The following is a 27,608-nucleotide window of genomic DNA, read 5'->3' as shown; positions in this document are numbered from 1 at the left end:
AACGAAGACATCAATCCGAGAACATAGCAGTTACGCTCCAGAAACAAGTTTGGACACCTTCCCCATGTGGAAAATTAGTGGTGGCCTACCACACCATGGCGAGCACAACCCACTCAGACGGAGGAAAAAAAAACACCAGCGGAGGAGGTACCACATCCTATGAAGACTTCATCGAATTAAGGAAGAGAATTATATTGAAGGAAAAAGAACTTTTGGAAAAAAAAAAAAAATGCCCAGAAAAAGTAGGTGAGAAAAAAGGAGGGGAAGAAATTACAGGAAAGGAGGAAGTGGAAGGACAGAAAGGAAAGCTCATGTACAGGTCCTTTGACGAATTTTACAAATATAAAAAATATTTTGAGGAACACGAGGTGAAGGTGGAAAGGGATGCCATGACATTACTCCGCAAGTGCGGCGGTAGTTACGTACGCGGTGGGAATAACGTAAGTGGTGGTAATGATACACACGGTGGTAGCGACGTGCACGATCCAAATGACCTGCACACGGATAAGGATCAGGGAAATCGTGGGGATCAGCGATACTCGTACATCAAACTCAAAACGGAAAGACAAGGAACCGTCAAGCAGCTAAAGGAGTACTTCCAGAAAATGCAAGAAGATCAAATGCAAAAGAGAAACAACGAGATGCTTATGAAGAGAGACAAGAAGGGGGCCCTAACCGTTGCCGACAAAGGGAAAGAACGTGGACTGAATAGCGGCAACACCGTTTTGGAAAGAATGGAAAACGAAAAGAGGTGCTACCCACCTGAGCATGACAACCAACCGACTGACCAACCGACTGACCAACCGACCGATCAACAAACCGACCAACCGACCGATCAACAAACCGACCAAACGACCGATGAACGAACCGACCAAACGACCGATCAACGAACCGACCAACTGGACAACCAAGTAGACCGACGGTCCAGTCGTAAAGACGCCGAAAGTGATCACGTGGACATGAAGGAGTTGGAACTCCTCTACAACCTTATCAGTGAAATGAAGAAAAGTTGTAACAGGGGGGAAGACTACATCGCCAACCTAGTCCAGGATCTACACAACTCTAATAAGAGGCACTTGGTACGGAAGATTCTACAAATACTCAAAACCGTTGACAATAAAATAGCCTCGGAGAAGGGGAAGAAGCCAATGGATGAGCCGCGTGTCAGCCATGTTGGAGGAGGAGAGACAGACAAACAGCTCACAAGCGTTAACACTTCGGTAAACATGGAGTGTAACAAAGGCACAGGAAATGCAGATAAAGCTTTCCCTCATAAGGAAAAAAAAAATGATGGCCATCCTAAGGTACTTCCAAAAGACACTTCCAATTGGAGAAGTGATAGCAAAAACGAGAAAGAGAAAAAAACTGCACCCATCAGAAGTGGGAGCCCTATCCATGTAAAAATAAAAAAATACAACGATGCAGTGGAGGCAGGATATTCCCAAAATGGTCGTGCCCTGTGTGGGAAAATAGAAGTTAATAGGGGAGTTGGAAGTGTGCCGCAGACAGTGGAACGGAAAAAGGGCCCAACCAAGGTAGGGAAAGTGATGGAAAATGAAAATAGTGGTGTAAAGCGGGAACCTCAAGACGGGAAAACTATCCAAACGGGTGTTGCACCCAACGACGGGAAAACTATCCAAACGGGTGTTGCACCCAACGACGGGAAAACTATCCAAACGGGTGTTGCACCCAACGACGGAAAAAGCAGACAAACGAGCATCGCTTCCAGTGATGGAGCAAACAGCCAGTCAAAACATTCGAATAATAATGACAGATTCTTAGGTCCGAATGATAACACAGTTAAAGGTGAAGCTAACGACGCTGGAAAGTTTGAATGGTTTTATTCTACGATGAAGGACTTATATAGTGAGGATGGTGAGCCAAGCGGTGGACCAACAGGCGAGTCAAATGATTACTCAAGTGAGGGTGGAGAAAACGACGACCTCTTTTTGTGGCTAGAAAACAGAGATGTTGAAAACGTTTTGAGTGGAACGAAACGGAGTGACGAGGGGGAGATCAGTGAGGACTGAGCACTTGCTCCCATCCCATGTAGCCTGCACGTATGAAGTTGGAACTGATCACATTGTGTGCTTGTACCCGCTGTGCTGAAATGGGAGAGGTGCAGTACTGTACCGCTCCCCCCCCTTCCAATTTGACTGCATTTTTTAATTTGTTCATTTGTGCGCACTACAGGAGTGCTTTCCCGGGAAGGAATAGCAAAATTTAATTTTCTTCTTTCTTTTCCTCTCTTTTTAAATATGCACCAAGCAAACGAACACACACACATACACATACATACACGTGATCCTCCCCCATTGAAGCACTCTGTACAAGTTTCACAACTTATGTTTTTGCAACACAGCAATTTTAAATTCCCCCAAAAAACCCCCCGTTGACGCGTTGCCGCAACTGCGTATCTTTAACAATTGACTGTCTTTAAAAATTTGTTATTTTCTAAAGTTATGTATTCGACTGTGAGTGAAAACGGATAGGCGCATGTGTTCGAATATAGGTGTTTCCATGCCGCCCTGTAGGCAAGTATTGTGACATATTCCTTGTGCGTGGGGTAACCGTGGCTCTGACATTTGCACAGGGGGAAGACCCAAACAAGCGTACTCCTTCCTGTTCATATCGTCTTCTTGGCACTTCGATCCAATTTCTTGTCCATCCCTTGGGTTCCCTTTTTGCTTTTCCTGAAGGGCGAACAGTAAAGGTACGCAATATGGCGATGTATGCAACATGGCTATATGAGAAATATACAGAAGAACCGAACAAAAAGAATGTGTGCATTTATAGAACGAAAATATTATGAACAGTCAGGCGATTTACATTAAAAAAAAAAAAAAAAAAAAAAAAAAAAAACAGCCAAAAAGTGCAAACACAAATGCACACAATTTACACACACAGGTACACAATATAGAACGTACCTCATGGCTGATGCGTAGAGAAAAATACTCCCTGGAATATAAAGAATAAGGACGAATATACAAAAGTAGTAAATGTCGATTTGGAAATTTATATTATTGGGCATAGCGTAGGGGTAAGCCCTGAGGAAGGGTGTGGAGTGGATGTTCTTGAGACTCGCGATGGTGCACACAACTTCGGAGGTTATTCCTATTGGATATAATATTAGGGGCACTGCCACAATGTAAAGGGGAAAAAGGAGGAGTATATGTATAATTGTGGAGAGATGGAGGGGATGCTCCTTTTTTGGGGGGGAGGAAAGAGCGTACGGAAAGCGTTTGGTGTGAAGGCCTTAGCGCAACACACAGACAACCATGGCACATACGCTTATTTCGGAGGGACGCCAACAAATTGATGTGAATATTCAGTAGGTTGAGGGAATAAAACAGGTAGCGAATAATGTCGATGATGGCCCATGCTATTAGACAGGAGAATATCCACTTGTTGTTTTGGGGTAGGTAGTTAAAAATGAGGTAAACGACAAATAGGCGGCTGCACACTTGCGTGGTGACGATGCAGAATACTGAGTTGATGAGGCCTGCGGGGAGGAAAGTGGCAAAGGGGGAAAAGCGACAAAGATGGTGTAAAGGCCAAATGCGTGTGCGCAAGAAGGGCTTAAAAATAATTTGCGCCATGTGCAGAAGCGGCGCCGCCCCGAGGGTATACCGGCCAATCGACCAATCGGCTAATCGACCAATCGGCCAACTGACCAATCGGCCAACTGACCAACCGGCCAACCGGGTCGACCAAACCAACAGACCATCCACCACAGCATACCGAATAGTGTGAACAGAATCTCCAGAGCGGCCAGTGACTGAGTCACTGTCACCAAGTTTTTATAGTTAGGCCAAAAGGTGTTCAGGGGGTACTTCTCTTTGTTGATGACATATTGCAAAGATACGACGAGGATAGTAAGCCAGAGGGAGCAGCAAGCCACGTTGTAAATCAGCATGCACTTGTTTTTCACACCCATCTTAGCTAGTCTTTGTGTGCGCTTCACATGTGTCAAGGGGTGTGTACGTGTCTGCTTCAGTCTGCGTGCTTATGTCAGCACGTACGTTCTTGTTAAGGGTATTTATCAGCCTGTATGTGAGCGCTACCTATGTGCAAACTCTCCGTGGTGAAATGGTACTTCACATTACTAAAAAAAAAAAAAAAAAAAAAAAAAAAAAAAAAAAACAAGGGGGAAAGCGGGGTGTGCGAATCCGTCGATGTGGAGAGAGAGGCAAACATCAAGTTATGCCGAGCAAAGTCGCGCAAACGAATTGTCGCAGGAAGGGAGGGGAGATGATGAAAAGCTAGAAATGAATGAACCACAAAGGAGAGCGAACTAAGGGAAGGACAAAAGGGAGCAATCAAGAATGAAAAAGAAAAAGCGCAAACGGAAGAAAATAAAAGAAAATAACTTCTCCCCATTTAGTTTTTTTTTTTTTCTCTAAAGATTGTGAACCAATTAGTGGAAAAAAAAAAAAAAAAAAAAAAAAAAAATTCCTAAGCACACTACAAGCATATGCATAAAATTGTGTTGGAACTTTGGGCATCCTGATGGGCTTTCCTCTCGAAAGTGAAATGTGCGTGTGTACAGCTCCGTTGGAAAAAACATAATGGTCATTTTTTTTTTTTTTTTTTTTCCGAACTGAAGAAGGACGACCTGGAGAGGAATATTTCCACAAGTGGGGCCTAGGTGTTACACACATAGATAAAAATTGTTCCACCTACCTCGGGGGGGCAACCACACATAGAGATGTGTAATCCCTTCATTCTATTCTTTTCTGCTCATTGAAAGAACGTACCTACGACTGGATCTTCACATATGCAAATGGGCTCATATGCGTGCGACACACTCGAATAGGAGAGTACACTCCGTTATGGGTGGAGGATCCCTTACCGCTTGTTCGACTCATTTCTTATTGCGTTTCCTTTATGAAATAAATTTTTATCAACACATCGAGGAGTACCAGGTCACAGGGTATGCACAACGAGACGCTATGCAAATACTATTCGTGTATGGACGGGAGAGACCTACTTTGATGGATAACTTTTCAATTAACTTTTTTTTTTTTTTTTTTTTTTTTTTTTTTTTCTCATGTTCGAATATGTTTGGGTGTACTTCTCGTAAGGCTTACAGAAAAAAAAGAAAAAAAAAAAAAAAAAATTTCACACGTTTTAAATGGGCTGTACAACTACCACTACACTATTATGTTCCGTGGTAGAAGCATAGACTACATTTTTGTCCAGGTGTTGGATCGTCCGGGGATGAAGCAGATGGATGCAGCGCAAAGAATGCAATAGCCAAACGTACCACTTGAACTGCCATTCAGAGCACTAAACTTGGATAGCATCTCCCTTGCCCGCTGCCGCCTGCTCCAACTTGCGTTGTTCACGCAACTTGCGCTCTTCCCTCTTGAGCCGGCGCTCGGCGGCAACTTTCTCCCTCTTCAGACGATCCAGTTCCTTCTTGACAAGATCCTCCTTCTTCTTCTTAAGTGCACTGTTCTCCACCAGTGCAACGGTCAAATTGTATACGGGGCAATCCTCCGTGGAATCCTTGTCCTTGGTGAAGAAGCCAATACGTTCGAATTGAATAGCTTCTCCCACACCACAGCTAGATGCGTACTTCTCCACGATACCCTCATGAACCTGAAGAGAGTTTTTGTTGATGTATTTTCTCCAGCCCAGGTTGTTTTCATCCACTTCGCTTTGCTTTTCCAGGGGCGGGTTTTCTTCCTCCTCCTCCGTGCAGCCCTTTTTCTTATCCAACTGTACAGTGTAATTCTCCATAAGTTTTTCCATATTTTCATCCTCATCATTCGACTCAGGGTTCGGCTTCGTGAATAGCTTGTCGTAGATTCTGAACTGTGCACTTTGGGCATTTGATTTGGCTACCCAGTGGATTGTGGATTTTACTTTCTTCGCACTCTCCGTGCAGTTCTGATTAGCACCAACTGCACCTTGGCTAATATTTCCACCGCCTTGACTGGTGTTGGTGGTGCTCTTGCTCTCCGGGTCGTAGGTGCACCTCAGCTCGACTACCCGATTGGTAGCCTCATCCTTCACAACTTCTTGGCACGTAATGCAGAAGGCGTACCTTAGCCGGACAGTTCTATTCGGAGCTAGTCGGTAGAAATGCTCTGGAGGGTTTTCTTGAAAATCTTCCTCATCAATATAAATCTCTTTTTCAAATTTCAAAATCCTTTGCCCCATCGATTCATTTTTCGGATGGTTTAGTGCAGTCAGTTCATGCAACTCCTCGTTGTTCTCAACAAAATTTGTGATAACAACTTTCAGAGGCTTCAAAATGGCGAACAATCTCTTGGCTTTTTTGTTCATGTCTTCTCTAGCACACAATTCTAGCAACTCATAAGAAATAATATTTTCCCTTTTTGCGACTCCAACTTTACTGCAAAAATCTTTTATAGCTTCTGGGCTGTATCCCCTTCTTCTCATCCCTGAGATGGTTGGCATACGTGGATCGTCCCATCCATCCACGTACTTTTCATTCACCAACGTTAGCAATTTCCTTTTGCTCATGACCATGTAGGTAACGTTGAGTCGAGCAAACTCAATTTGTCTTGTCCTATATATGCCAAGCTTCTCCTGGAACCATTCATATAATGGTCTATGTGTTTCAAACTCAAGTGTACAAATAGAGTGGGTAATTCTTTCAATGGAGTCTGACTGACCATGTGCAAAATCATACATTGGGTAAATCACCCACTTGTCTCCACTTTTCGGGTGCGTCTTATGCATAATACGATAAAGAATTGGATCCCTTAAATTTATATTTCCCGAACACATATCTATCTTCGCTCTAAGTACCTTCTCTCCTTCTGCGTATTCTCCTAATTTCATTTTCTTAAAAAGAGTTAAATTTTCTTCAACACTTCTGTCTCTGTAAGGAGAGTTAATTCCGGGTACCTTCAAACTGCCTCTATTTTCCCTTATCTGTTCAATGGACTGATCATCCACGTATGCATCCCCCTGCTTTATTAGTTGGATTGCCCATTCATACAGTTGTTCGAAGTAATCCGATGCGAAATACAAATGTTCGTTCCAATCGAATCCGAGCCATTTTACATCCTCCTTGATGGACTCTATGTAACGAACTTCCTCAGTCACTGGGTTTGTATCGTCAAACCGTAGATGCGTCCTCCCTCCATACTTCTCCGATAGACCGAAATTTAAACATATACTTTTTGCATGACCCAGATGAAGATAACCATTGGGTTCAGGTGGAAACCTTGTAATGACACACGTATGCTTCTTCTTCTTCAAATCATCTTCAATAATTTGTTGGATAAAGTTAGTACTTGCAAAGGAGTTCATGTCTTCCTCCTTGATGGTAAAATTGTTTTTCGAAAACCATGCACTCAGGTGAGGGTACCTACCCAGCGGGTCTTTCAATTTCTCCACTTTGCCTTTTTTAAAAATGGAGAAAAGAAGGAAATCCAAAAAGCTCAGTTTGTCTTTGCAAAACACCTTCTGCAACGCCATTTCGGCTTCTACTCTTTGAAGGAACTGCTCGTCCACGGGTTTCTCGCTCGCAAGCTTCTCCTTCAGATAAAACTTGAGTTCCTCCCCGCGGAGAGTATCACGACAGCGGTTCGCAAAATCGTCTCTCTGTGCACCGCTAACCGGACCATTGGACAAACAATTCACCGTACAGCTGACTGTGCCGCCAACCGCATTGCTGACCCCGCCGCAGGTTAGTCGAAACAACGCTTCACACGCGTTGATTTCACTCAACACGAGCTTCTTCCCATTGAGTAGCTCCAAGAGGATGCTACTACGAAGGCTGCTATTCTCACTTATGATGAGGCACGTGTTAAAGTTGAGCTTCACCCAGTTGTAGAAGTAAAAGAAATTATCCGACAGGTCGGCTTTGTTACGTATGTATATCTTCTCTACATTCTCCATCTTTTCGAAGTTTTCGGCAGAATAGTCTGTGTTGTGGCACACAGCCGGTGAAGAGCGAAGTGGTAAAGTACCTTTTTTTTTTTTTTTTTGTGTGTGTGTGGGGAGATGGCCCCTATGCAGACGAAACCACTTTTTGCCTTTGATCACCGTTTGACTGAAAGGTAGGGCAGGGATAGGAGTATGACGGTGATGATTTATCACCTTATTTGTGCAAAAAAAAAAAAAAAAAAAAAAAAAAAAAAAAAAAATATATATACGAATAAAAAGAAAGCGGAATGAGTGTGGTGAATTCTTCCACTCAGTTGTGTGTTTCAATCAAAGTGTATTTTTTTTTTTTTTTTTTTTTTTTTTTTTTTTTTGCCCACGCGGAAAGGGGTAACCTCAATGGTTTCTTCCATGTAAAAATGTTCGTGGTTTCATGGAGGCAGAACAGAGCGGGCATCATAGGCGTTCCTCCCACCGACGACTGGTGCGCAAAATGCACATGTGCCGTTTAGTATAGTTGTTTTCCGTTTAGTAGTTCACCTTTTCATGCATACCTGCTTTTGTAAATATATGAAGATTTATTTCACGCATGTGCCGGTATGCCTACTTCGGAAGCCTTCCGATGTACGTCCCTTCGCACCCAGTGCATGTGCCTTTTTATAGCACGAAAGAAAAAATATGAACCGTTCAGGTAAAAAAAGGCACTTTTTTAAAAAAAAAAAAAATGTTTGCTAGGAAAGACTACCTTTATCGTAATATCGTTCCATCAGGTGCGATTTTCCCTTGTCATTTATTTTGCACGAATTTTCCTACCCCACGTAGGATACATGCGATTTTTCAACTTCATTCATTTTGGCCTTTTCTTCCTTTTTTTATTTTACTTGCCCATTTGCCCTTTGTTTTCCCCACCGCACCACTGCTTCGTGGAAAATTCCCCCAACGTGAGCGTTCCATGTAGGCACAAGGAAGGTGCGTAATTATTTTTCGGTGCGTTTACTTTGTAGCGCCAAACTGTCCCTTTCGTCACTATCGTGGGTTCAGTAGGAAGAGCAGCGCCTTGCCCCTTCGACAGTTGTTCTTCCCGTACCCACAATTTATATATATGTGCTCAACCGTCCCACTTGTTACGTATCTTCCAGGGAGGCATAAAACAGAAGAAGCCATTTCTCTTTTGGGAGGGGTTCCTTCTTATTTTATTTTATTTTTTTTTTTTTTTTCCTTCGACGTTGCACCTCATAAAATATTCATATTTCATTCCCATTTGAAAAAGGGGGGAATAACCGGTAATCCCCAAACCAACACTTTGGAAGCTTTATTTTATTATTTTTTTTTTTTTCCCTATGGGAGCACCGTAACCTTCGCGTGCGTCAGTCCCTTTAGCATACATATATATATATATATACTAACTTCCCAAGGTTCAGGAAAATTTTAATCGACCAGCCCCACAAGCCGTTATCCTTTGTACATTTTTTTTAAATCAAAAAATATACTTTCGTTTAAAGCGGTTAAAAATTGCATCAGCAGGTTCAGTGTATAGTATATGCACTTATCTACGGAACACGCGTCATATGCGTATCATATGCAATTGCGAAGGTTATATGGAGTGCCATTTTTTTTTAAGTGAGAGCAAATTATAAGTTAAACGAAGAGGTTGCCCAATTGACCCTTTAACGTTGTTTTTAGCCTGCTCTGCTCGCGTGCTTATTTTACTTTTTTTTTTTTTTTTTTTTTTTTTTTTTTTTTCTTTAATTTATTTTAATTTATTCTATTTTATTTTACTTTATTTTTTTCCCTCCTTTTTTTTTTCAATTCTCCTCGCCATTTTACAGATCACTGTTGCGAATTAAACATATACGCAGTTATACGTTTACATCGCGTGGTTAAGTAACTTTTTTTTTTTTTTTTTTTTCCTTTTCACTTTTACCATTCCATTTTCGACATAATTCAAAATGAAGAGAGGAAGAGCGGGAACGTTGAAAAACAAAATGAGAATAACGCTTTCACTCCCCGTGGGAGCTCTCATCAACTGCTGTGATAATAGTGGAGGAAAAAACTTGTACATTATTGCTGTGCAGGTAAGGCATTCGCCTATGCGGAATATGTATATCCGCGTGAATAGGCTTTCGCGGCGCCCCCATTTGCCTCTTCCCACCCAACCGCTGTGTCACTCCCATAATATATAAAGCTTTCATGATGATTTCAATGATAGGACAGAAAAGTACCTTCATGTTGATAAATCTTTTAGCCGATATATTAAACAATTCACTGATCGAATGGCTTTGTATATTTTCCTTTTTCTGGGGAGGGCATATATCTGTGTGTGCGGGTGGGGAGTATTAAAGGCAGGCGTTCACGTAATATATATCTGTTTCTTGCGTAAGCGCATAATTCTCATTAATTTTTTTTTTTATCTTTTATTCCCCCTCCTGACTGACAGGGATTTGGCTCATGCTTGAACAGACTGCCTGCTGCCTCACTTGGTGACATGGTGCTAGCTACCGTGAAGAAGGGAAAACCCGATCTGAGGAAAAAAGTGCTAAACGCAATAATCACGCGTCAGTCGAAGGCCTGGAGAAGGCACGAAGGGTACTTCATTTACTTCGAGGACAACGCCGGTGTTATCGTTAACCCCAAAGGAGAAATGAAGGGATCTGCAATAACAGGACCTGTTGCAAGGGAATGCGCAGAGTTGTGGCCCAAGTTATCTTCTGCCGCGTCGGCCATTGTTTAAAAGGTTTTTTATGAACGTTTCTTTTATCGAGAATTCCCACCGCTAAGTTCTTACACAGTATAGGCCCAACGAACGAGATTGCTTGTTTGCTCAGTGTGCACCCCCTGTGTGCGTCATGTTTTTTTTTTTTTTTTTTTTTTTATTTTTGCAAATCCCACGTACTGTGTAAATTCCCCCCTTTTTAATGATACTACATGCACAAATAATTAAACACGTTTTATGACATTAAACTTTTGAAAAGCGCTCGTGCGGTTATTTCGTATTGAATTTACACCACTATAGATTTAAAGGTTGGACAGTTGTCCGCATATTACGTGCGAAAGAGAATATCGCCATCCTCATTTCCCCCCGCAATGGTGTAGAAAAGAAGTGCATAATATTATGAACCGTTCAGGTGATTTTACAGAAATGTTCAAAAAAGTTATGCACCGTGCAGGCGATTTTGTAAAAAATGGACGCAATGCTATACACCATCGCTCACAGTACTTGACCTATCATGCTGCTTGCGCCAAGGTGACAAAATTAAATTAATTTTGATACAATTTTAATTCCAAAGGGGGGGGGGACGTGTTTTCGTAAATTAAGTAAAAAACTTGGAGGAAATACCCCCAGCACGTGCTGTGTGAGGGGTAAATAAGATCGGCGCACTTGCTACGCGTAAATTTATATTTGCATACAAAAGGGTGTGCAAAAGGATTTGTAAAGGAGGGGAGAAAAGTGGCACACTTGACATAGACATGCTCGCTAACATGAAATAAACATAAGATATACAAAATGGACAAAAAAAAAAAAAAAAAAAAAAAAAAAAATCAAAATGTAGACCTGGACACACAGGCAAATGCAAAGACAAATACATAGGCAAATTCAAAGGCTGTCTAATGTTTAAATCAAAGGGGGTGAGGTAGACGAACACACGTTACGTGCAACATGTGTGATGTCTTCAATAAGGAGGGGTGCCCACATCTTAGTTCTCCATAATAACATGAATGCACTTGCACGAAACACATTAATTCTGCGGATGCTACCATTTCATTGCAGACGTGTAATGCCACGTTCGTAGAAGTGGAGGAGGCATTTAACAAATGACATGCGCTTGTGAGAGAATGTCAAATGGGAATGCACATATATGTGGGCGCAAAAAAAAGGACATATACACAAAAAAAAAAAAAAAAAAAAAAAAAGATTGCTGTAATCCGTGCGAATTGGCTAACCAAATTGATGACTACTACTACAAATTTAAAAAGAATAAATTAAGGAATACTGTTATTCGTATCTTGGTCCGTCTGTTTTGTGGCATCGCTACGTTGGAACATCATTACGTTGGGGCCCTGAATGTTCCTTCCATCAAAGGGAGTGCAACGGGAGAATATGTAAAAGTTACGCGGAGGGACTTCCTTGCGCTATCCATATGCAAAGACTGCTCACGTGAACAATACAAAAAAAACTATCAGGATGAATATGCAGGCGAAAATCTGTAAGGGGAGGAATTAAGGCGCAGTTGAGGGATCAATGTGGTGAGAGATACGTTTGAGTGGAAATGCGGAAGGAGATATATACAGTTGCTGCACCCCCCCTGGGCATGCAAGGACCCACCTGTATTATGAGTGTCCGCGTGGACGTCAGTCGGTTTAAGTACGATAAGAGGTAGTTCTGCCCCTCCCTCGTGTTGTAAAGGGAAGTGTCAATGTCCTCGTCGATTCGCCGGATCATTTCATCCTGTTGAGTCACCATCGTAGCCACCTTTTGGAACATCTGCGCAAGATCCCCGATTATTTTTTGTATATTTTCCATTGCATCCGCTCTGGAGTGCAAATAGGACGTCTTTTCAGGCATTTTCAGTGTCTGCTGCTGCCCACTGAAGGGTAAAAAAAAAAAAAAAAAAAAAAAAAAAAAAAAAAATGCATGTATATGGTCAGGTAAACATGACAACACACCTCGATGGTGTATACAAACCCAGATTTGTATGCAGTACCTCTCAATGTCGATATCTCGAAGGGGAGTGAATTTGTAGTTGTCGTTGCTGAATGTCGACTCGGTGTTCGTGTACGAGTACATGTTTCTTCGATTCACTTGCTTTTTTATGTGCTAAGGGGGTAGTATGTGGATCAAATCAGGAAGGTTCACGTGGGGAGTAAAAAAAGGGGATATTATCAAAACGCATGGATACACACATCATCCATCGAATTGGCACTTTCGCAGATAAGAGATACAGTAAGCATCATAGGAGAGTAGTGGAAAGGCCGTCAACACTTACCTCGCTCCGAATATGCAAGACATCCTTAAATTTTTTGGTAAACTCAAAAAGGCGGTTTTTTAAGGAGAAAATAATATTGTCCAGGTGCGTCTTCCCCTGCGGGTTGCTAATATTAAGGTCGCAGACATACTGCACCAGTGCATCTACGTCGTTGGTAGCATCCGTGATGGTCTGCTTAACTTCGTAAGTTAGTTCTTCTATTTGTGAAGTCTTGTCGTTGAATATTCCCTTCTGTCGAACACCTTAGGAAAGGGGAAGTAAGGGGAGGAGATCCGTGAGAAATGAATCTAGACAAAAAGTGAACCTCTGCAAAGCGTGAATCCTCGAATAAAAAGACAGCGCATCGATGGGAGCAACCCACTTCCGTGCAACCACATATACGCGTGAAAAAAAAAAAAAATGTTTGAGTTAACAAACACGGAAAATACTTCCCACAGCAGCAGTTGATATGAGCCCATCCTTCTGGTGTAATTCTGAACCCAGGTGGACATTACTACTACTCCGTTGCTACCTCAGCTCATTTCATTCACCTCCTCATCTGCACTTACATCTTTCCAACTGCTGCAACTTCTGGTTGCCCCTGTGCAACAGGTCCGTGATTTTCGATGCCAGCTCATTCACTTCCGTGTCCTGACCAACATTCCTATCCTTCCTAAAGTCGAAGTTCTCATTGCTCAGTCGTTCAACCGCTTTGAAGAACTCCTCCGTTTTGTCCACATACGGCATTTTCCGCAACAAAGATTTGATACTTTTCCCTTCACACGAAAAAAAAAAAAAAAAAAAAAAAAAAAAGAGCTAAATCGATGGCAGAGAATTGTTCGTCTTTTTTTTTTTTTTTTTTTTTTTTTCCCTCTCTTTTCCGCTGAAGGAAAATTTTCAAATTCGCACGTTTTGGAAAGTATTATACGGTAATGTACAACTGGCAAGAGAACTAACAATTCCGCCATTCATTTTTTTCTCAAAGATATTTAAAAAAATGACTCCTCTTTTAAAGGTAGTTTGCTAATTTGTACAGGGCTGGCGCGCTCGCAATTTCGACTTGGACGTGATCTTCGCCTTCTCCGTCCATCTGTTCAATTGCTTATCCTTCTGTGTGAGCGCTGCAAAAGCCGCAAGTACGGTGGTACGAGGTGGGAAGGCGAGAAGCTCTAAAGCGATAAAGCCGTGAAGTAGCGTACACATACGAGGGCATGACGGTGTGACCTTGGGAGGGGGGCGGAAACACCTGCGCGACAGTACATCCCCAACAAGCGCGCCTATTACTACGCTCTGCACATACGCAGTACAATGGCTTAAAACCCTGGCAGGTGTTCGTGCCGCTTTTTCTCTCACCTACGTTTTCGGAGATTGCATAGTTTTGTATGTGCTGTGCTATTACTTCACCTCATCGAAAAAAAAAAAAAAAATTTTAAGTCCATACGTCGTGTACAATTGAGAAAAAAAAAAAAAATAAATAAATAATAATGGCACGAATAGGTGGAACGACGCATGCAGAGTCACCAAATAAAACGTGCAGTTAACTGCCCAGAAATGTTTCAAACGTGAGAAGTCACTTAAAAATTGCTTCGAAATGGAATTGCGAACTTGGGGGGATGTCAATGTTTTCCCTCCCATTTAGTGTGTATGCCACGTGCGCCTGCAATTCGTGACTTTGTCGCAATGTTTTTCCATCACCAAGGGATGGAGAAATTTTCGACAGATGGTCCACCAGGTTATATGCGCACAGGATTAGATAAAGAACATCCTCATGTTACATTGTCATATATTCATCTGTACTACTACTAAACCGGTCCTTCGTTTTACCGCTTAATGGGGGTGAGGTGGCATTTCGCATTTGGCACATGCATACATGCGTGAGGACATGTATATGTTACACGCTCTATGCATATCCCCCCCCCCCTTTATGTAACACAAAATGAGGAAATTTCCAATAGGGGGAAGTTACCCCTTTTTTTGTGCATCCCGATAATAACCCCAAAATGATTGCAAATGTGTCAACACCATAATATGTCCCTTTTGCCTGAACAGTTCATATTTTTTTTTTTTTTTTTTTTTTTTTTTTTTTAACTAGCTAGCTACGTATTTTTCCACAACACTGGGATTTGCAAGACGTTCACCCAGTTTTTCCAAAAATAAATATGTATTTGAAAAAAAGCTCCATGGTAAGGTCGTCTACACTTTTTCTGTTTCTGAAAAAATGTGGTAATATACAGGTGTGTGGTGAGTGGTCAGAATACTAAAGCGCGGTTGCGCATAAAAAGAAAGGGTCCCCTCCACAGGTGCGCCACTAGTAACATACATATAAATACGTATATATAATCCCTCATGCGTTATTACAATGTCCTTATTTCCCCTGGTGTCACCGCCCCTACGAGGTCTTGCTCTACATCCCCATTTCGAACTTTGTTACGAGGCGGAAAAATGATACAACAATGGAAGTTAACAGAATTGATCGAAAAATAGTCTTCCTCTCTTTTCTCATTTCTTCACAACATGGAAGGTCCAACAACGTGGGCAACGCTCATATGAGTCGCCACAAAAATTGTGTATTCATAACTTCTGCGGAGTGGCAATCACATGGATGCCACTTGATACGATTAAAAGAGAAACAACTTGCGAACAAAAAAAAAAAAAAAAAAAAAAGGATCCATACATTACATGAATAATTAAAATTCGAGCGAATGTACATGCCATGTTTCTCTACCCTCTTTTGTCAAAAAAAAGAAAAAAAATATAACAAAATTGAGAAACGACAAAGTGAAACACCGTACCATTCGTAACGCTATCTGATGATTGAACTGGTGAGGAACAACGCACGCATTGTCCCCCTCGTAATTTGTTTCCTATTTTTGCCACTTCAGTTTAGCAAAAAATGGAAAGGCTTCCCAAATGTCCATTTGTTCAGCTTCCTTCTGGGCATAATGCTCAATGGAATGCTCGAAATAAAAATTGACGACAGAAAATATGTAGATTGGGTTATGCAACGGGTACTGTCTTATTCGTTATGCATATCCCTCATGATGACTTTTTCGTGTATGAAAAAAAAGGCAATTGTGTGTAATCAACGTGAAGGCGAAGAACGCGAAACTACTTTCACAGAGGAGGGAATAAAGAAAAAAAAATACTTGTACAATTTACTAATTGGTACCACCAGGGTTGCGCCCTTTGGCATCGCTTTTATGTTCGGCGCCATAGGGACACTGGTCGGAGGAATGGCTTCTTACCAAATAACGAAAAGATTCTTTTTGCAAAATAATGAAAAGAGGAGTGAAGAACGTTTGAAGAAATACACCAGCTGCTTCGTTGCTACCTACATCGGTGGCTACATAAATTTTGTAGAAGTAGCTGACCTGTTAGCGATGGACATTTTGGAAAAGAACAGCATGTTCGTATTAGACGATTTGTTTACCAATCTCTTTCTTATCACTTTACCCTTATGGAAACATGTTGGCGTTTTTTTTTTTCTCCAGGGTGAGAAATCTGAACCGTTGCATACCAGTGAATGTGCCACGGAACAAAATGGAAGTGCAATAAAGCTATCTGATGAACAGAGGGAGGCAAAGAACAGAGAAGAAATAACACACCTGCTGTGGGATTCACCTCCGTACGCATCATACGGGTCCTTTCTAAATGATGAGGACTGGACATTACCCCTAGGGGAGGACCAGAAGATAAAGCACCATGAAGTGTACTTCTTACCTACATTGTTGTGCAAATGCCTATCTGACTGCTTATCCGTGGTGCTCATAATAGGACTGAGCACGAAAGTTCTGAGTGACTACGAGTTCATCTATCAGTTTGTCACTTTCTATACCCCGGCTGAGAAATTCAAAACGTACATTTTATTTTCCCTTGCCTTTGGCTACCTATTTTGCCTGGACTGCATTGCAAACATTATGACCAGGCGGATAAAGAGACGCACACAGAGAGCAGAAGCTTTTATCACGCATATTTATTTCAGGGCTACAGAGTACTACTCAACGGTTTTGCACCTTTTGACTGTTTACTATTTGTCCCTTTCGGGGATGTCCATTGATGTGAGCGTTTTGTGTAACACTGTAAAGCCGCTAACCATATTGGTGGTATGCCTACTGACGACTCATTTAATTTGCGTTTTTCTATTTTCTTACATGTTCAACGTAGTTACCAAATGGTCTCGCCTGGTTTTACATGTAGACGAAGTTTTGCTAGCCATTAATGCAAATATCGGAGGGCCCAGTACTGCTGCGCTCATGTCCGATGTGCTCAGCAGACCTGATTTGGCCTTTGCCGCGACTTTCTGGGGTGTCTTTGGTTACTTCGTGGCCACGCACGCGGCCATGGGTATGTACGCACTTTTGTAAAAGTTTACCATCGCAAGTTAGCCAGTTGGTCAGTTGGCCAGTTGGCCATTTGACCAATTAACCATTTGATCGTTTGCCAGTTGTCACTTTGCCCTTGTGTCTGAGAGAGATGCCACGAACATTACATAGATGTATCCACCTAACCATCTTGCAAACTCGCGCTTTCAATAATTTCAAATTAATTCTACGATGAAAACGAAGACCAATATGAGGAGTGTTCAATTTTTCACCTGAACAGTCATAATTTTTTTTACAGAGGAGCTAGCCAAAATGGGTAGTTAAAACGTTTTTGCGCTTTTGTAAAAAAAAAAAAAAAATTATCTGAACAAGGTGGCTAGAAAAAAAAAAAAAAAAGGCAATTTTGTGTGTGCATTTGTGTGCGTGTGTAGGGAAGAAGCCGTCTTCAAGGAAGGAGTGGCCGCATAAAATTCCAAAGTGAACATTATCAAGAGCGATAAAATGGCTGAATAAATAGCAAAAGTGAACAAAAGAAGAATGATGAAAGGACCGCACAAACACGAAGTTGGATGAGCAAAAAAATCCATTTTCCGTAGAGGAAAGACACCGACTGACAGAGTTGTTCTGTCGGTTGCCGCACGAGGCAACGTCGTTCAACTGTATCCACATCAAACGATTGGGAAAAAAAAAAAACGCACAATAGGGAATTAAACACAAGGTAAATTTTTTCCCATGTAAAAGCGAAAAAATGTAAAAATTAAAAATAAACCTTAAAAAATAAAAATAAAGAATAAATTGTAAAAAAAAAAAAAAAAAAATTGTGTTAAAATATAATAAACTCGTTTTTGGAAAACTTTTCCAAACACGAATTCGCATCGCGACCTGCCGAATGATTTTGCCCGTGTTAACAAATTATTTTTGCGCAGATTCAGGTGTCCTTGAACCGCCTTCAAGGTTCGCGCACATGTCTACAGGATGTACGTGAATATATACACATATATATATGCACCTGTACACATGTGTACGCGCGCAGGCTGACCCTCCCCTCTTGTTGCGCCAATTAATTGTTTCTCCCCTCCACATTTACGCATTGTTACGTAGCAGTCTATTTTAAAGAGATGCCCCCTTTGGCGAGCTCTACGTCTGTTTGGGAGGCCGCTCAAACTGTCACGTTAACGGATACGGCAGTGCCCATTTTAACATCGTTTTAATCGCCCGCTTTTAACCGCTGTTTTTAATAGCCCTTTTTAATAGCCACTCTTATAATCGCCCCCTTTTTAATGCCCCTGTTTAAATGAACAAACGAGAGAATCCCACGATCCTCGTAACACCCAGCGCACAGACATTTGTACTTACCCTAATTTGTCTTTTCTTTTAAATTACTCATTGATATTAAAACGACACCTCCTTTTAAAGTTATCTCCTCTTTTTTTTTTTTTCTTTTTTTTTTTTCGCCACTGAAATCGTCTTACCTGCCTGACGCGAATTGTTTTGCACATGATAGCGTTTATCAACGAGGAGAAAAGACGTCACTAGGAATAGAGGAGGCACCAAATAGAGCTGCACCTACAATATCAACGTGGACGCACCGCTAAAAATCACCATCCACCCAACCAACCAAACAAATGAGAAAGAAAAAAAGGAGCACCGAGGGGAAGGTGTGGATGGATGCATTAAACGATTTGGAGGAGGTGCATCAAAACGCGTACAGCCTAACGAAGGACAAACTTCACGAAAGATGTCGACCCGAACCAGAAATCATTGAACACATATTAGAAGAATTAGAAAGTAAAATTAGGTTCTATTTTAAGCTGTACAAAATAGAGAAAGAAAAAAGAACCAATTGTGAAAAGAAAAATTATTATTTGCAGGAGCAACTGAACCAGACATACACGACGCTGGACAAAAATAAACTCTACACGGATAAGTTAGAAAGTAAATTACAAAACATTAAGGAGAACCAGAGTTCCTTGATAGACACAGTTAGACGTATTGATCTTTTATACATACAGCTAGACACCCTGGTACAGTCGTTCTCTGGTGTTTGCACACAAGTAGCAGCAGAGGCCAATGCCTACGGGGTCAATACAAACGGAAAGAGAAATACCATCAAGACTTTACTAGATTATATTTACCCATGCAGAACTCTTGACCCCCGTATTAATTCACTTTATGGAGTGTTATATTATGGATCCATTGGGTTATTGAAAGATGGGAAATTTCTCAGTCCTCCCATTCCTCCTATCCCTCCAGTGGTTCCGTCTGAAGCGGATGGTTGGCTACCCCCCTCGAGGTATGCTCCTCACAATGATGTTGTCCCGATAGAATCTCACCAAAGGAGCAGTAACTCCGGTGCTCCTTCCAGGGGGGGGAGCATCAATGACTCGGTGAGGCGAAGTGGAAGCGCCTTCAACAGGGAGAACACAAAGGAGAACTATGCAGATGACGCTTTCTTCTCCAGGTATATCGAGGAAGAAGAGAACAAACAGATACGAAACGAGTATGATGTGAATAAGCCAAGTTATAGCCAAATTATTCCTCAGGACTTACAGGGGTTCTGTATCAAAATTGGTTTTCTAGAAATTAGCTACAAGAAGGAAAACGCAAGAATTATCTGCGTCGTTCGATACGACAGTGAGACAACTACCTCTGCAATTCAAAACACGAAGAGAGTAACCAAGCCCAGGGATATTACTGGACGTGGGAATGGAGGCAAATGTATTTTTGACATTGATTATACGATAAATTTAACTTCTGTTCCAGAAAAAAACGCAGGGCACATCCCCAGTTTTATGATAGATATACACGATGTCAATGGAAAAGCACTTATTGGTACATCTAGGTGTTCTTTCATTAGTGAAAAAACGCTGATAAGAGACGCATCGTGGGATATTTACTCAAGGGTTGCAAATTCCAAGCCAGAGATAATAGGAAAAGTGCATGTGTCTGTTTTTCCTTCTCCGCAAAATTCTCTCCTTCCTTCTGAAATGTTTAGGAAGGCCAGACAGCAGTCCATGTTGAATGCATCGTACGGAGAGACCAACCCAAGCGGCGTGGACTCTGGGGATGATCGGAAGATGGAAAGCAGCGCCAAAGTGACATTTCAGAAGAGCGCCCTCCTGAGCAAGGTTATCGAGGAAAGGGATCAACCATCGCAGACACATGGTCCGTCGCATGGACAGTCGCATGGGCAATCGCATGGGCAATCGCATGGGCAATCGCATGGACAGTCAGATAAGAAGCCTCATGCGAAACCATTGTCCGCTAAGAACACGGGAAAGGGGACGAACCTCTTTCAGAGGGGAACGAAGGTTACATTCAAGCCTTACACCCCGAAGAATGGAGACTCGGGTAAGCCGCGCCGCTACAGGTGCATTATTGGAGGGAGGCAATGGAACGTGATCCGCCCCCAATCCGCATCAATGCACATCAATGCACATTCCCATTTTGACCATCCCTCCTGCAGCCACTCCGAAGGAAGCGAACAAGCCTAGCTCCCATGCGAAGGGGAGCGCCCTCCAGAAGGAAGACTCCAAAAGGATCAGTCTCAATGGAAAAAATGGAGACAGTAGCAACAAGAGTGTCACCTCGGTTGGCAGTCAGAGTAATCAGGATGGAGAGAAAACCGGCACCATTTCCTTAGTGCAGAGTCGAATAAAAAATCTAGCGAAAAGGTTCGAGTCCAAGAATGGAACATTCGGGCGGAATGGGGAGGATGGAAGCAGTGGTTCCACCACCCCGGTTGAGGGTAGTGTTACCAAAGTGAAAGATCCTTTGAAGAAAGGTCTACCTCTCTCGAGCACTAAGGGATTTAGTGTACCCGAGGCGAAAATAGGGGGGCCACAGGCAGAGCAGAAGGCCACAGAGACGGTAGGTCAAGGGGTTTCCAAAACTGCAGGACAAAAAGACACCTTAAAGAAGGATCCAGTCGGGTTGAAGAACAGTTCTCCAGTGGTGAAGGACGGGGTGATGAAGATTAAGTTGCCTTTGCCGAGGAAGAACGACTTGTCGAAGAAAGCGGCCCCGGTGGACGGAGTAAAAAATGCCCCGGTAGATGAAGCAAAAGGTGCCCCGGTAGATGAAGCAAAAGGTGCCCCGGTAGACGGAGTAAAAAGTGCCCCGGTAGACGGAGTAAAAAGTGCCCCGGTAGACGGAGTAAAAAGTGCCCCGGTAGACGGAGTAAAAAGTGCCCCGGTAGACGGAGTAAAAAGTGCCCCGGTAGACGGAGTAAAAAGTGCCCCGGTAGATGGAGTAAAAAGTGCCCCGGTAGATGGAGTAAAAAGTGCCCCGGTAGACGGAGTAAAAAGTGCCCCGGTAGACGGAGTAAAAAGTGCCCCGGTAGATGGAGTAAAAAGTGCCCCCGTGGAAGAAGCAAAGAGCGATGTGAAGGACAGCAACATAACCACTAAGACGATAAAACCATTTCTGAAAATAAAAGTAGAACCCAAAAAAGAAAACCTGAACAAACTGGTTAAAAAATTGCCTCCGAAGATACTCCCCGCATCTAAAGAGCCAGAAGAGAAAGGTTCTGATGGTGCAAAGGACCCCCCCAGTGAGAAGCTTCCGCCGACAAACCCTCCAACTGCTAAGACGGATGTCACCCCAACCAAAGAAGAATCCGGACTGCCAAAAATGGAAAAACGTCTGGAGAAAAAAATATCAATTAAGAATAAAATGCTTTCGCTTTTGAAGATGAAGACAGGGGGTGGGCCCTCAGCAATTTTGAAGAAGCCGCTTCCCAAAGTGCTTCCAAAACTGGCGTCCGGATCTCCCGCCGAGGTGGAATCAAGTAAGGGCAAAAGGTGGATGGTTCTGCCAATCGGTTCACGGCGCTGTGATATATTATCGTGTATATTGGACTTTCGTTGCGAGTCAGTATTCCTCTTCGTTACATTCACATTTTTTACTTCCATCTGCTATACTGCACTGACGCCTTCAACTTCCCTTGCGTGCTTTATCCCTCCCCGTCGCAGAGCCTAGCACAGATGAACCCGACATGAAGAACCTGCTCGAGAAGGCAAAGAAAAACGCCATCTTCATTGACAAGAATAAAGTGAACATGAAAATAAACAAGAAGGTAGAACTTAAAAGGGAAATAAAAAAGTTCGTGCCGAAAGTTAAGAATGTGGAATGATCAGTGATAAGTTTGGAGAGTTGTCTTTACAGCAGCGTGAAACAGTTGACTGCAGGTAGACCGTCCTCTTCACACAACTCATTATTACACATACATGCCTATCTTGTCTACACATATATTTTTAACATAGGTGGATTTTTTATTTTTTCCGCGCCTGTAAGCCCTTTGGTACTATTTTTCATACGACACCCTCCGATGGGTGATGGATGGTTTGAGTTTGTTCTCCAATTGTTTGATTTGCTCATGCTTTATTTTTGCCTTCATCCCTCATGGAGTATTTTATTATTCATTTATTCCTCCCAATGGGGATTACTTTTTTTTTTTTTTTTTTTTTTTTTTTTTTTTTTTTTTTCTTCCGCAAGCATGTGCAGTCCTGCATTATCGCATTTGGGGTTATCACCAATGCGGCACAACTGTCGTGGCGCTAGGGTGGGATTGCACCTTTTCCAACTGACCTCCTAACAAGTATCATAAGGTGTAGTGACAGGGGTAATGCATGTACTTTCCCTTCTTTTGCGGTATTCTTTTCTCCCTTTTCTGTTTCGTTAATTTGGCTTGTTCTTTTTTTTTTTTTTTTTTTTTTTTTTTTTTTTTTTCCTCCCCCCGTGTGCAAACGTAAAGAAATGCAAAACTTGGCGAGGAATATCCCCTTGGATGACAAATAAGCGAAAGGAATGAGGAATGCCTTTTTGTGCAAAGCAACTGTTCGCGAAGAAGCGCAACGATTAGGTTTGCGAACCAAGGGGAGGGTGAAAACACGCCTCTGCCATCTATTGATATAAACGAGATTACCTCACGAACTAGTCACATTAACACAGATGAGTCGAAACAATGTGAGTGGCCCTGCGACGACGTACCAGGTGTACGTACTAGCAATAATAGGCAAAGGAGATATCCCCTTGTATGAAGCCGATCTATCCATGAATGGTAAAAAGGATATATCAGAACATCTGGCACAATTCATAATTCACCAGTCGTTAGATTCTCTAGATGTCGTGGTGTGGAAGAGTACAAGCCTTTTTTTAAAAACGATTGATTCGTTTAACAGTTATTCTGTGTCGGCATACTGTACCACAGGACACATCAAATTTCTACTCCTTCACAAAAACAAAAATGAGATAAGTAGTGGAAGTAGCAGTACAGGTGGACCTGCCATCTATGTACCCTCCGATGAAAATATCCGATCCTTCTTTGAGATCGTTCACGAAAATTATATTAAGGTGTTATTGAACCCACTATATGAGCCCAACGGAATAATTACCAGTTCTCTCTTTGATCAGAATATACGCTTGGCGGCCAAACGCTTCCTCTACGGTTGAGCAATTCCGTTCTAAATATATTTCGCCACCTCGTTGCCGCGTCACTCCACTATCTCGTTGTTGGTACTTCTCCAAGTTAGGCATATCTAAATGCGTTGTTGTACAGATCCAGAGAAAAGGGAAAGGCCTTGTCAAATGTGGCGAAGAGGGCCGTGGATTCGGGGACAACCCCCTCATCAAAATCGGAGGAAGTTATGTCCTCCCGAAGCATTTCCAATAACTTGTGTTTCTCCTCCTTGGTGATGGAAAAATCAAAGTGGCTGATGTTCCAGTGCGGGTTAGGAAAGTTTGCCTTGAATCGCTTCGTAAAGACGATGCTATCTGGATTCAAGAAATTCGCAAAGAAGAGAGGGTACATGTATCCTGCTGCGTTCATTTTGTCCCCCTCGGCGTAGTGACTGAGTTGATTCTCCTCTTGTTCTTCTGCTTTGTCTTCCATGTATGTGTCTTCTTTTTCTACTGCATTATCTTCCACTTTATTGTTGATCGCTCTCTCCGAACCGTCAGCAGATAGAAGCGCCTCCCCTGCTTTGCCCCGCAACTCCCCAATCAAGCTTGTCAAAGCACAGAACTGGTGACTGAACAGATAAAACACATACCTAATTTTGTAGGCGTTTTTACCAATGTCCAGTGAAATATCAATAGGGTTCTCAATGCAGAGTCTACCGTTAATATCGTATTCCCTGCGGAGATATCTTGGCATGACATGACCCAGGCCTCGCAAAACGGAACAGTTAAAATCTAACTTATAATCAATGCTATAGAAGCTAAAGAATTCTAGAAGCAACTTGACGAGGTAACTATTGTTGAAGACATTCCAGTCGAAGGTAGTAGGGTGGAGCTGTAAAAAATGGAGAACCATACAACAGAGCATGAAGGAACCAATTCCCCCTATATATGTTTCATTTAGATTTCTTGTGTTCAGAAAAAACTTTAACAGAATAACCAGTGGTCTCAAGTAAATATATTTCTCCATTTTACTTTTGATAAAATCTGTTGTTTGTCTTGAGGAAAGCTGATTTGTACACACATCTACTTGAACCCCCGTCTCTTTATCCGTATATTTTAGAATCTTGACTCTGGCATCCTTTATTAATCTTATGTCTGTCACCATATCTAGTTTAACCAAGGCATATGCAATAAGTAACAAGGCATCAAGATCTTCCAGGGGTATATTTAGAAAACACACGTCGAGGTCACTGCCGGGGATGGATAATCCTGTGACGAAGGAACCAAAGGGCTCCATCTTAGCCTTTGGAAAGAGAGACTTCACCACAACTTCCAACTTTAGCAAGGATTTATGCTTTAGTAATTTTTCTTCCTTCGTTGGGGTTAACCATTCAAGGATATAAAAGCAGGCATATTCTAGATACCCTAAGTAGTTGAATTTCTCCTTTTCTTTGCGAACTTTTTCTGTAAAACACTTTGTGAATACATCGTCTGTATAGAAGATGTGTCTCTCGTGATCATAATGCACGCGTAGTTTCTTCATCATGTAAAGGTAGTACTTTTTCTCCGACTCGGTGAGACTTTGGTAGTTTATTTTAAACTTGTGCAACAGCATGCGCCCGCTGTACTTTTTCTTTTCTGGCTTTGCCTCTTCAGATACGCGGCTCTGTCTGCTACCACCAGACACTCTTTTTTCCCTCGACATGGCACGACCAGTATTCGCACCAGTAGCGGAAGCTGTATTATCTTCCACTCCTGGCGCTAACCTGACCGACCTTCCTCCATTCTCCCCCCGAGTGTGGCTTCCCATTTTTCTGCTCCCTTCGTTTTGATCCTTATCATGGGAGAGGCAATCCGCCGAGGAGGACCTTCCCGAAGACGGCGAAGCTGACTGGTCGTCTTCATCAGATGTTCCACTGCAACTGTTGCTTTGGCTTTTCGCACTTCCTTCCGTTGCAGTCCAATTAATTGATGTATCTTTTTTATCATCATCTTCACCCACAGTGGGGATTTTCCCATCATTGTTATTCAAGTCCGTTGGTATTGCGCTTGTCTTTGTTTTCCTCCCTTTCGCCTTTTTCCCATGGTGCGTAATATTATTTTCATTGAGTTTTCTTTTACCTTTTCGGTTTTCCTCCAATACCACTTCCCCTACGCTGTCATCAGGTTGACTTTGACATTCCGCATTCACCTCACTGTGGTGATGGTCTTCATTTGAGTTATCACCTACTGGGGGGTCTTCACTGGGTACTTCTTCTTCTTCCTCTCCCTCCGTTTTGAGCTTCGTGTCTGTTTTGTGAGTTCTCCTCCTTTTGGAGCAATGCTCTCTGCTTCTTGCCGAGGAGCGTTGCATGCCCTTCCTGTGGGTCTTTTCCCCACCCTTCCCAGGGTGAGATGCTTCTTCCATTTTCCCCTTCGGCGCATCATCCCCCCCAAGGAGCGATATGACATTGGATGCTGCCTTCATCGGCTTGTTTACCTTGCTATGCCTTTCTCTGTTCCGCTTCAACACATTGTGTAGCTCCACTTTGGCACCCTTCACATGCTCCGATTCCTCCTCATTTTGGAGGAAATAATATTCGAAGTCATCCATGGGCGATAAGTCTCAGGCTCACAACTCTCTATAGAAGCTGTGGATAACCCCTAGGGGATGTGTGCCGAAGGGCTGTATTTATTCTCCAATCCTCACGACAGACCACATGTAACGGAGCATGCACTTTGAAAATATCCTCTCCGCTGTTTAGCGAAGGGAATTTCTAAAGTAAACCTTTCCGACAGGTTAAATGTTTTTCGTTCCTTCTATGTTTCATCTTTACGCTACGTTAGTCGCTTACTCCCTTTTTTGTGTTCTCCAACTTGTTCGCATTTTGAAGGAAAACCTTTTTTGTTTCGCTTTTTTGCGTTTTACAATTATTATTATATTTTTTTTTTTTTTTTTTTTTTTTTTTTATTCCTGGGAGGAGATTTATCTTACCTGTTTCGGCGCAAAAATGTCAAACAACTTAGCGAGTTAGCCAAAAAAAAAAAAAAAAAAAAAAAAAGAAAGAAAAAAAAAAATAACAAAAAGGGGAAAAAAAAAATTATGAACAAGTCAGGTGAAAGGTGCGAAAAAAGAAAAAAAAAAAAAAATTTCACCAAAATTGGGGAAATAAAAAAAGGCGTAGTAGAAGAAGGAGCTGCGCGATTTGGCAAAGTGAAGAGCTGCTCCGCTTTTTACAACCGGTTCCGCATTGTAGAGGGCCGTTGCGCGGGAAAAATGTAAAGTTACAGTGATAGGAAAATTTCTCATAGAAGGAATGATATAAATCTACTGCTGTGTACATATTTCACTAGCCAATACGTCCTACACGCATGGAAGGCGAGGCGGGCACACTCGTCGGGGAGGAAAGCCCCCCCAAGTACATCGTGGAGCACCTGGATGAGCTAGAGGAATGGAGCATTCTCGAGTACATACATATATGCGAAACGGTAAAGGACAAAAATGTGATATTCACCAATTTTGACAGACCCTTTGACGAAGTGTCCAAGGAATACAACCCGACGTGCTACAAGGAGCCCATCCGAGAGTTGAAGCAAAAATTCGAGTGGAAAAAAATATGTCTATTAGATATGAAAGCCAAGGAAATTTTAACATGCAAAGATAGGGAGAATTTGGATTACCTGCTTTTTGGAGGGATCCTTGGAAATGTTCCATCGGATGACAGAACCTCTATTCTACGAAAGTGCCAATTCGTCATTTCGAGAAATCTTGGGGACATGCAGATGACGACAAATACTGCCGTCCTCGTTTGCCACATCATTTTAGAAAATCAAGTAGAGTTTAAGGATATTCCTTTTGTGGATAATCCAGAAATTCCCTTGCGAAATCAGAAGGAGTCCATGGTTCTTCCATTCCGTTTTGTGTCCAAGTCGTTTTTTACCGGATTGGACGAGGACAGACATATTCCGGTGCTTCCTTCTAATTTCACCGAATATTTGATCAGCCTGGGGGATCAGCGTGTAGGAGATCTGGACGACTTCCTCTCTGGGGGGTAAAGTCTACACGCCTAATTAC

At 42.3% G+C, this 27,608-nt stretch overlaps 10 protein-coding genes across 10 annotated transcripts; 6 read left to right on the top strand and 4 right to left on the bottom strand.

The window, feature by feature from the left end:
* Positions 1–95: 95 nt before the first annotated feature.
* PKNH_1269000 (conserved Plasmodium protein, unknown function) lies at positions 96–2,030 on the top strand (the record flags this gene model as incomplete). The annotated part of the gene is made up of 1 exon (XM_002259987.1): positions 96–2,030. The coding sequence occupies one exon, from the start codon at positions 96–98 to the stop codon at positions 2,028–2,030; it is 1,935 nt and encodes a 644-aa protein (XP_002260023.1).
* A 596-nt stretch (positions 2,031–2,626) lies between these two features.
* Positions 2,627–3,937, bottom strand: PKNH_1268900 (protein tyrosine phosphatase-like protein, putative; the record flags this gene model as incomplete). Its single annotated transcript, XM_002259986.1, has 4 exons — positions 2,627–2,693; positions 2,928–3,138; positions 3,290–3,502; positions 3,742–3,937. 4 exons carry the CDS (start codon positions 3,935–3,937, stop codon positions 2,627–2,629), a joined length of 687 nt encoding a protein of 228 aa, XP_002260022.1.
* A 1,352-nt stretch (positions 3,938–5,289) lies between these two features.
* Positions 5,290–7,881, bottom strand: PKNH_1268800 (glutamine--tRNA ligase, putative; the record flags this gene model as incomplete). Its single annotated transcript, XM_002259985.1, has 1 exon — positions 5,290–7,881. One exon carries the CDS (start codon positions 7,879–7,881, stop codon positions 5,290–5,292), a length of 2,592 nt encoding a protein of 863 aa, XP_002260021.1.
* A 1,934-nt stretch (positions 7,882–9,815) lies between these two features.
* Positions 9,816–10,597, top strand: PKNH_1268700 (60S ribosomal protein L23, putative; the record flags this gene model as incomplete). The annotated part of the gene is made up of 2 exons (XM_002259984.1): positions 9,816–9,941; positions 10,304–10,597. 2 exons carry the CDS (start codon positions 9,816–9,818, stop codon positions 10,595–10,597), a joined length of 420 nt encoding a protein of 139 aa, XP_002260020.1.
* A 1,421-nt stretch (positions 10,598–12,018) lies between these two features.
* On the bottom strand, positions 12,019–13,577 carry PKNH_1268600 (syntaxin 5, putative; the record flags this gene model as incomplete). Its single annotated transcript, XM_002259983.1, has 5 exons — positions 12,019–12,069; positions 12,191–12,452; positions 12,570–12,682; positions 12,852–13,093; positions 13,400–13,577. 5 exons carry the CDS (start codon positions 13,575–13,577, stop codon positions 12,019–12,021), a joined length of 846 nt encoding a protein of 281 aa, XP_002260019.1.
* Positions 13,578–15,640: 2,063 nt separating this feature from the next.
* Positions 15,641–17,194, top strand: PKNH_1268500 (conserved protein, unknown function; the record flags this gene model as incomplete). Its single annotated transcript, XM_002259982.1, has 1 exon — positions 15,641–17,194. The coding sequence occupies one exon, from the start codon at positions 15,641–15,643 to the stop codon at positions 17,192–17,194; it is 1,554 nt and encodes a 517-aa protein (XP_002260018.1).
* Positions 17,195–18,777: 1,583 nt separating this feature from the next.
* PKNH_1268400 (conserved protein, unknown function) lies at positions 18,778–22,286 on the top strand (the record flags this gene model as incomplete). The annotated part of the gene is made up of 3 exons (XM_039114203.1): positions 18,778–20,503; positions 20,619–21,941; positions 22,126–22,286. The coding sequence occupies 3 exons, from the start codon at positions 18,778–18,780 to the stop codon at positions 22,284–22,286; spliced, it is 3,210 nt and encodes a 1,069-aa protein (XP_038969850.1).
* An 818-nt stretch (positions 22,287–23,104) lies between these two features.
* On the top strand, positions 23,105–23,605 carry PKNH_1268300 (mbp-1 interacting protein-2a-like; the record flags this gene model as incomplete). Its single annotated transcript, XM_002259980.1, has 1 exon — positions 23,105–23,605. The coding sequence occupies one exon, from the start codon at positions 23,105–23,107 to the stop codon at positions 23,603–23,605; it is 501 nt and encodes a 166-aa protein (XP_002260016.1).
* A 76-nt stretch (positions 23,606–23,681) lies between these two features.
* PKNH_1268200 (nucleotidyltransferase, putative) lies at positions 23,682–26,147 on the bottom strand (the record flags this gene model as incomplete). The annotated part of the gene is made up of 1 exon (XM_002259979.1): positions 23,682–26,147. One exon carries the CDS (start codon positions 26,145–26,147, stop codon positions 23,682–23,684), a length of 2,466 nt encoding a protein of 821 aa, XP_002260015.1.
* Positions 26,148–26,905: 758 nt separating this feature from the next.
* Positions 26,906–27,589, top strand: PKNH_1268100 (SAM-dependent RNA methyltransferase, putative; the record flags this gene model as incomplete). Its single annotated transcript, XM_002259978.1, has 1 exon — positions 26,906–27,589. One exon carries the CDS (start codon positions 26,906–26,908, stop codon positions 27,587–27,589), a length of 684 nt encoding a protein of 227 aa, XP_002260014.1.
* Positions 27,590–27,608: the final 19 nt, after the last annotated feature.

Source organism: Plasmodium knowlesi (assembly GCF_000006355.2).
Source record: "Plasmodium knowlesi strain H genome assembly, chromosome: 12".
Lineage (NCBI taxonomy): Eukaryota > Apicomplexa > Aconoidasida > Haemosporida > Plasmodiidae > Plasmodium > Plasmodium knowlesi.
This window is presented reverse-complemented; position numbering and strand designations above follow the sequence as displayed.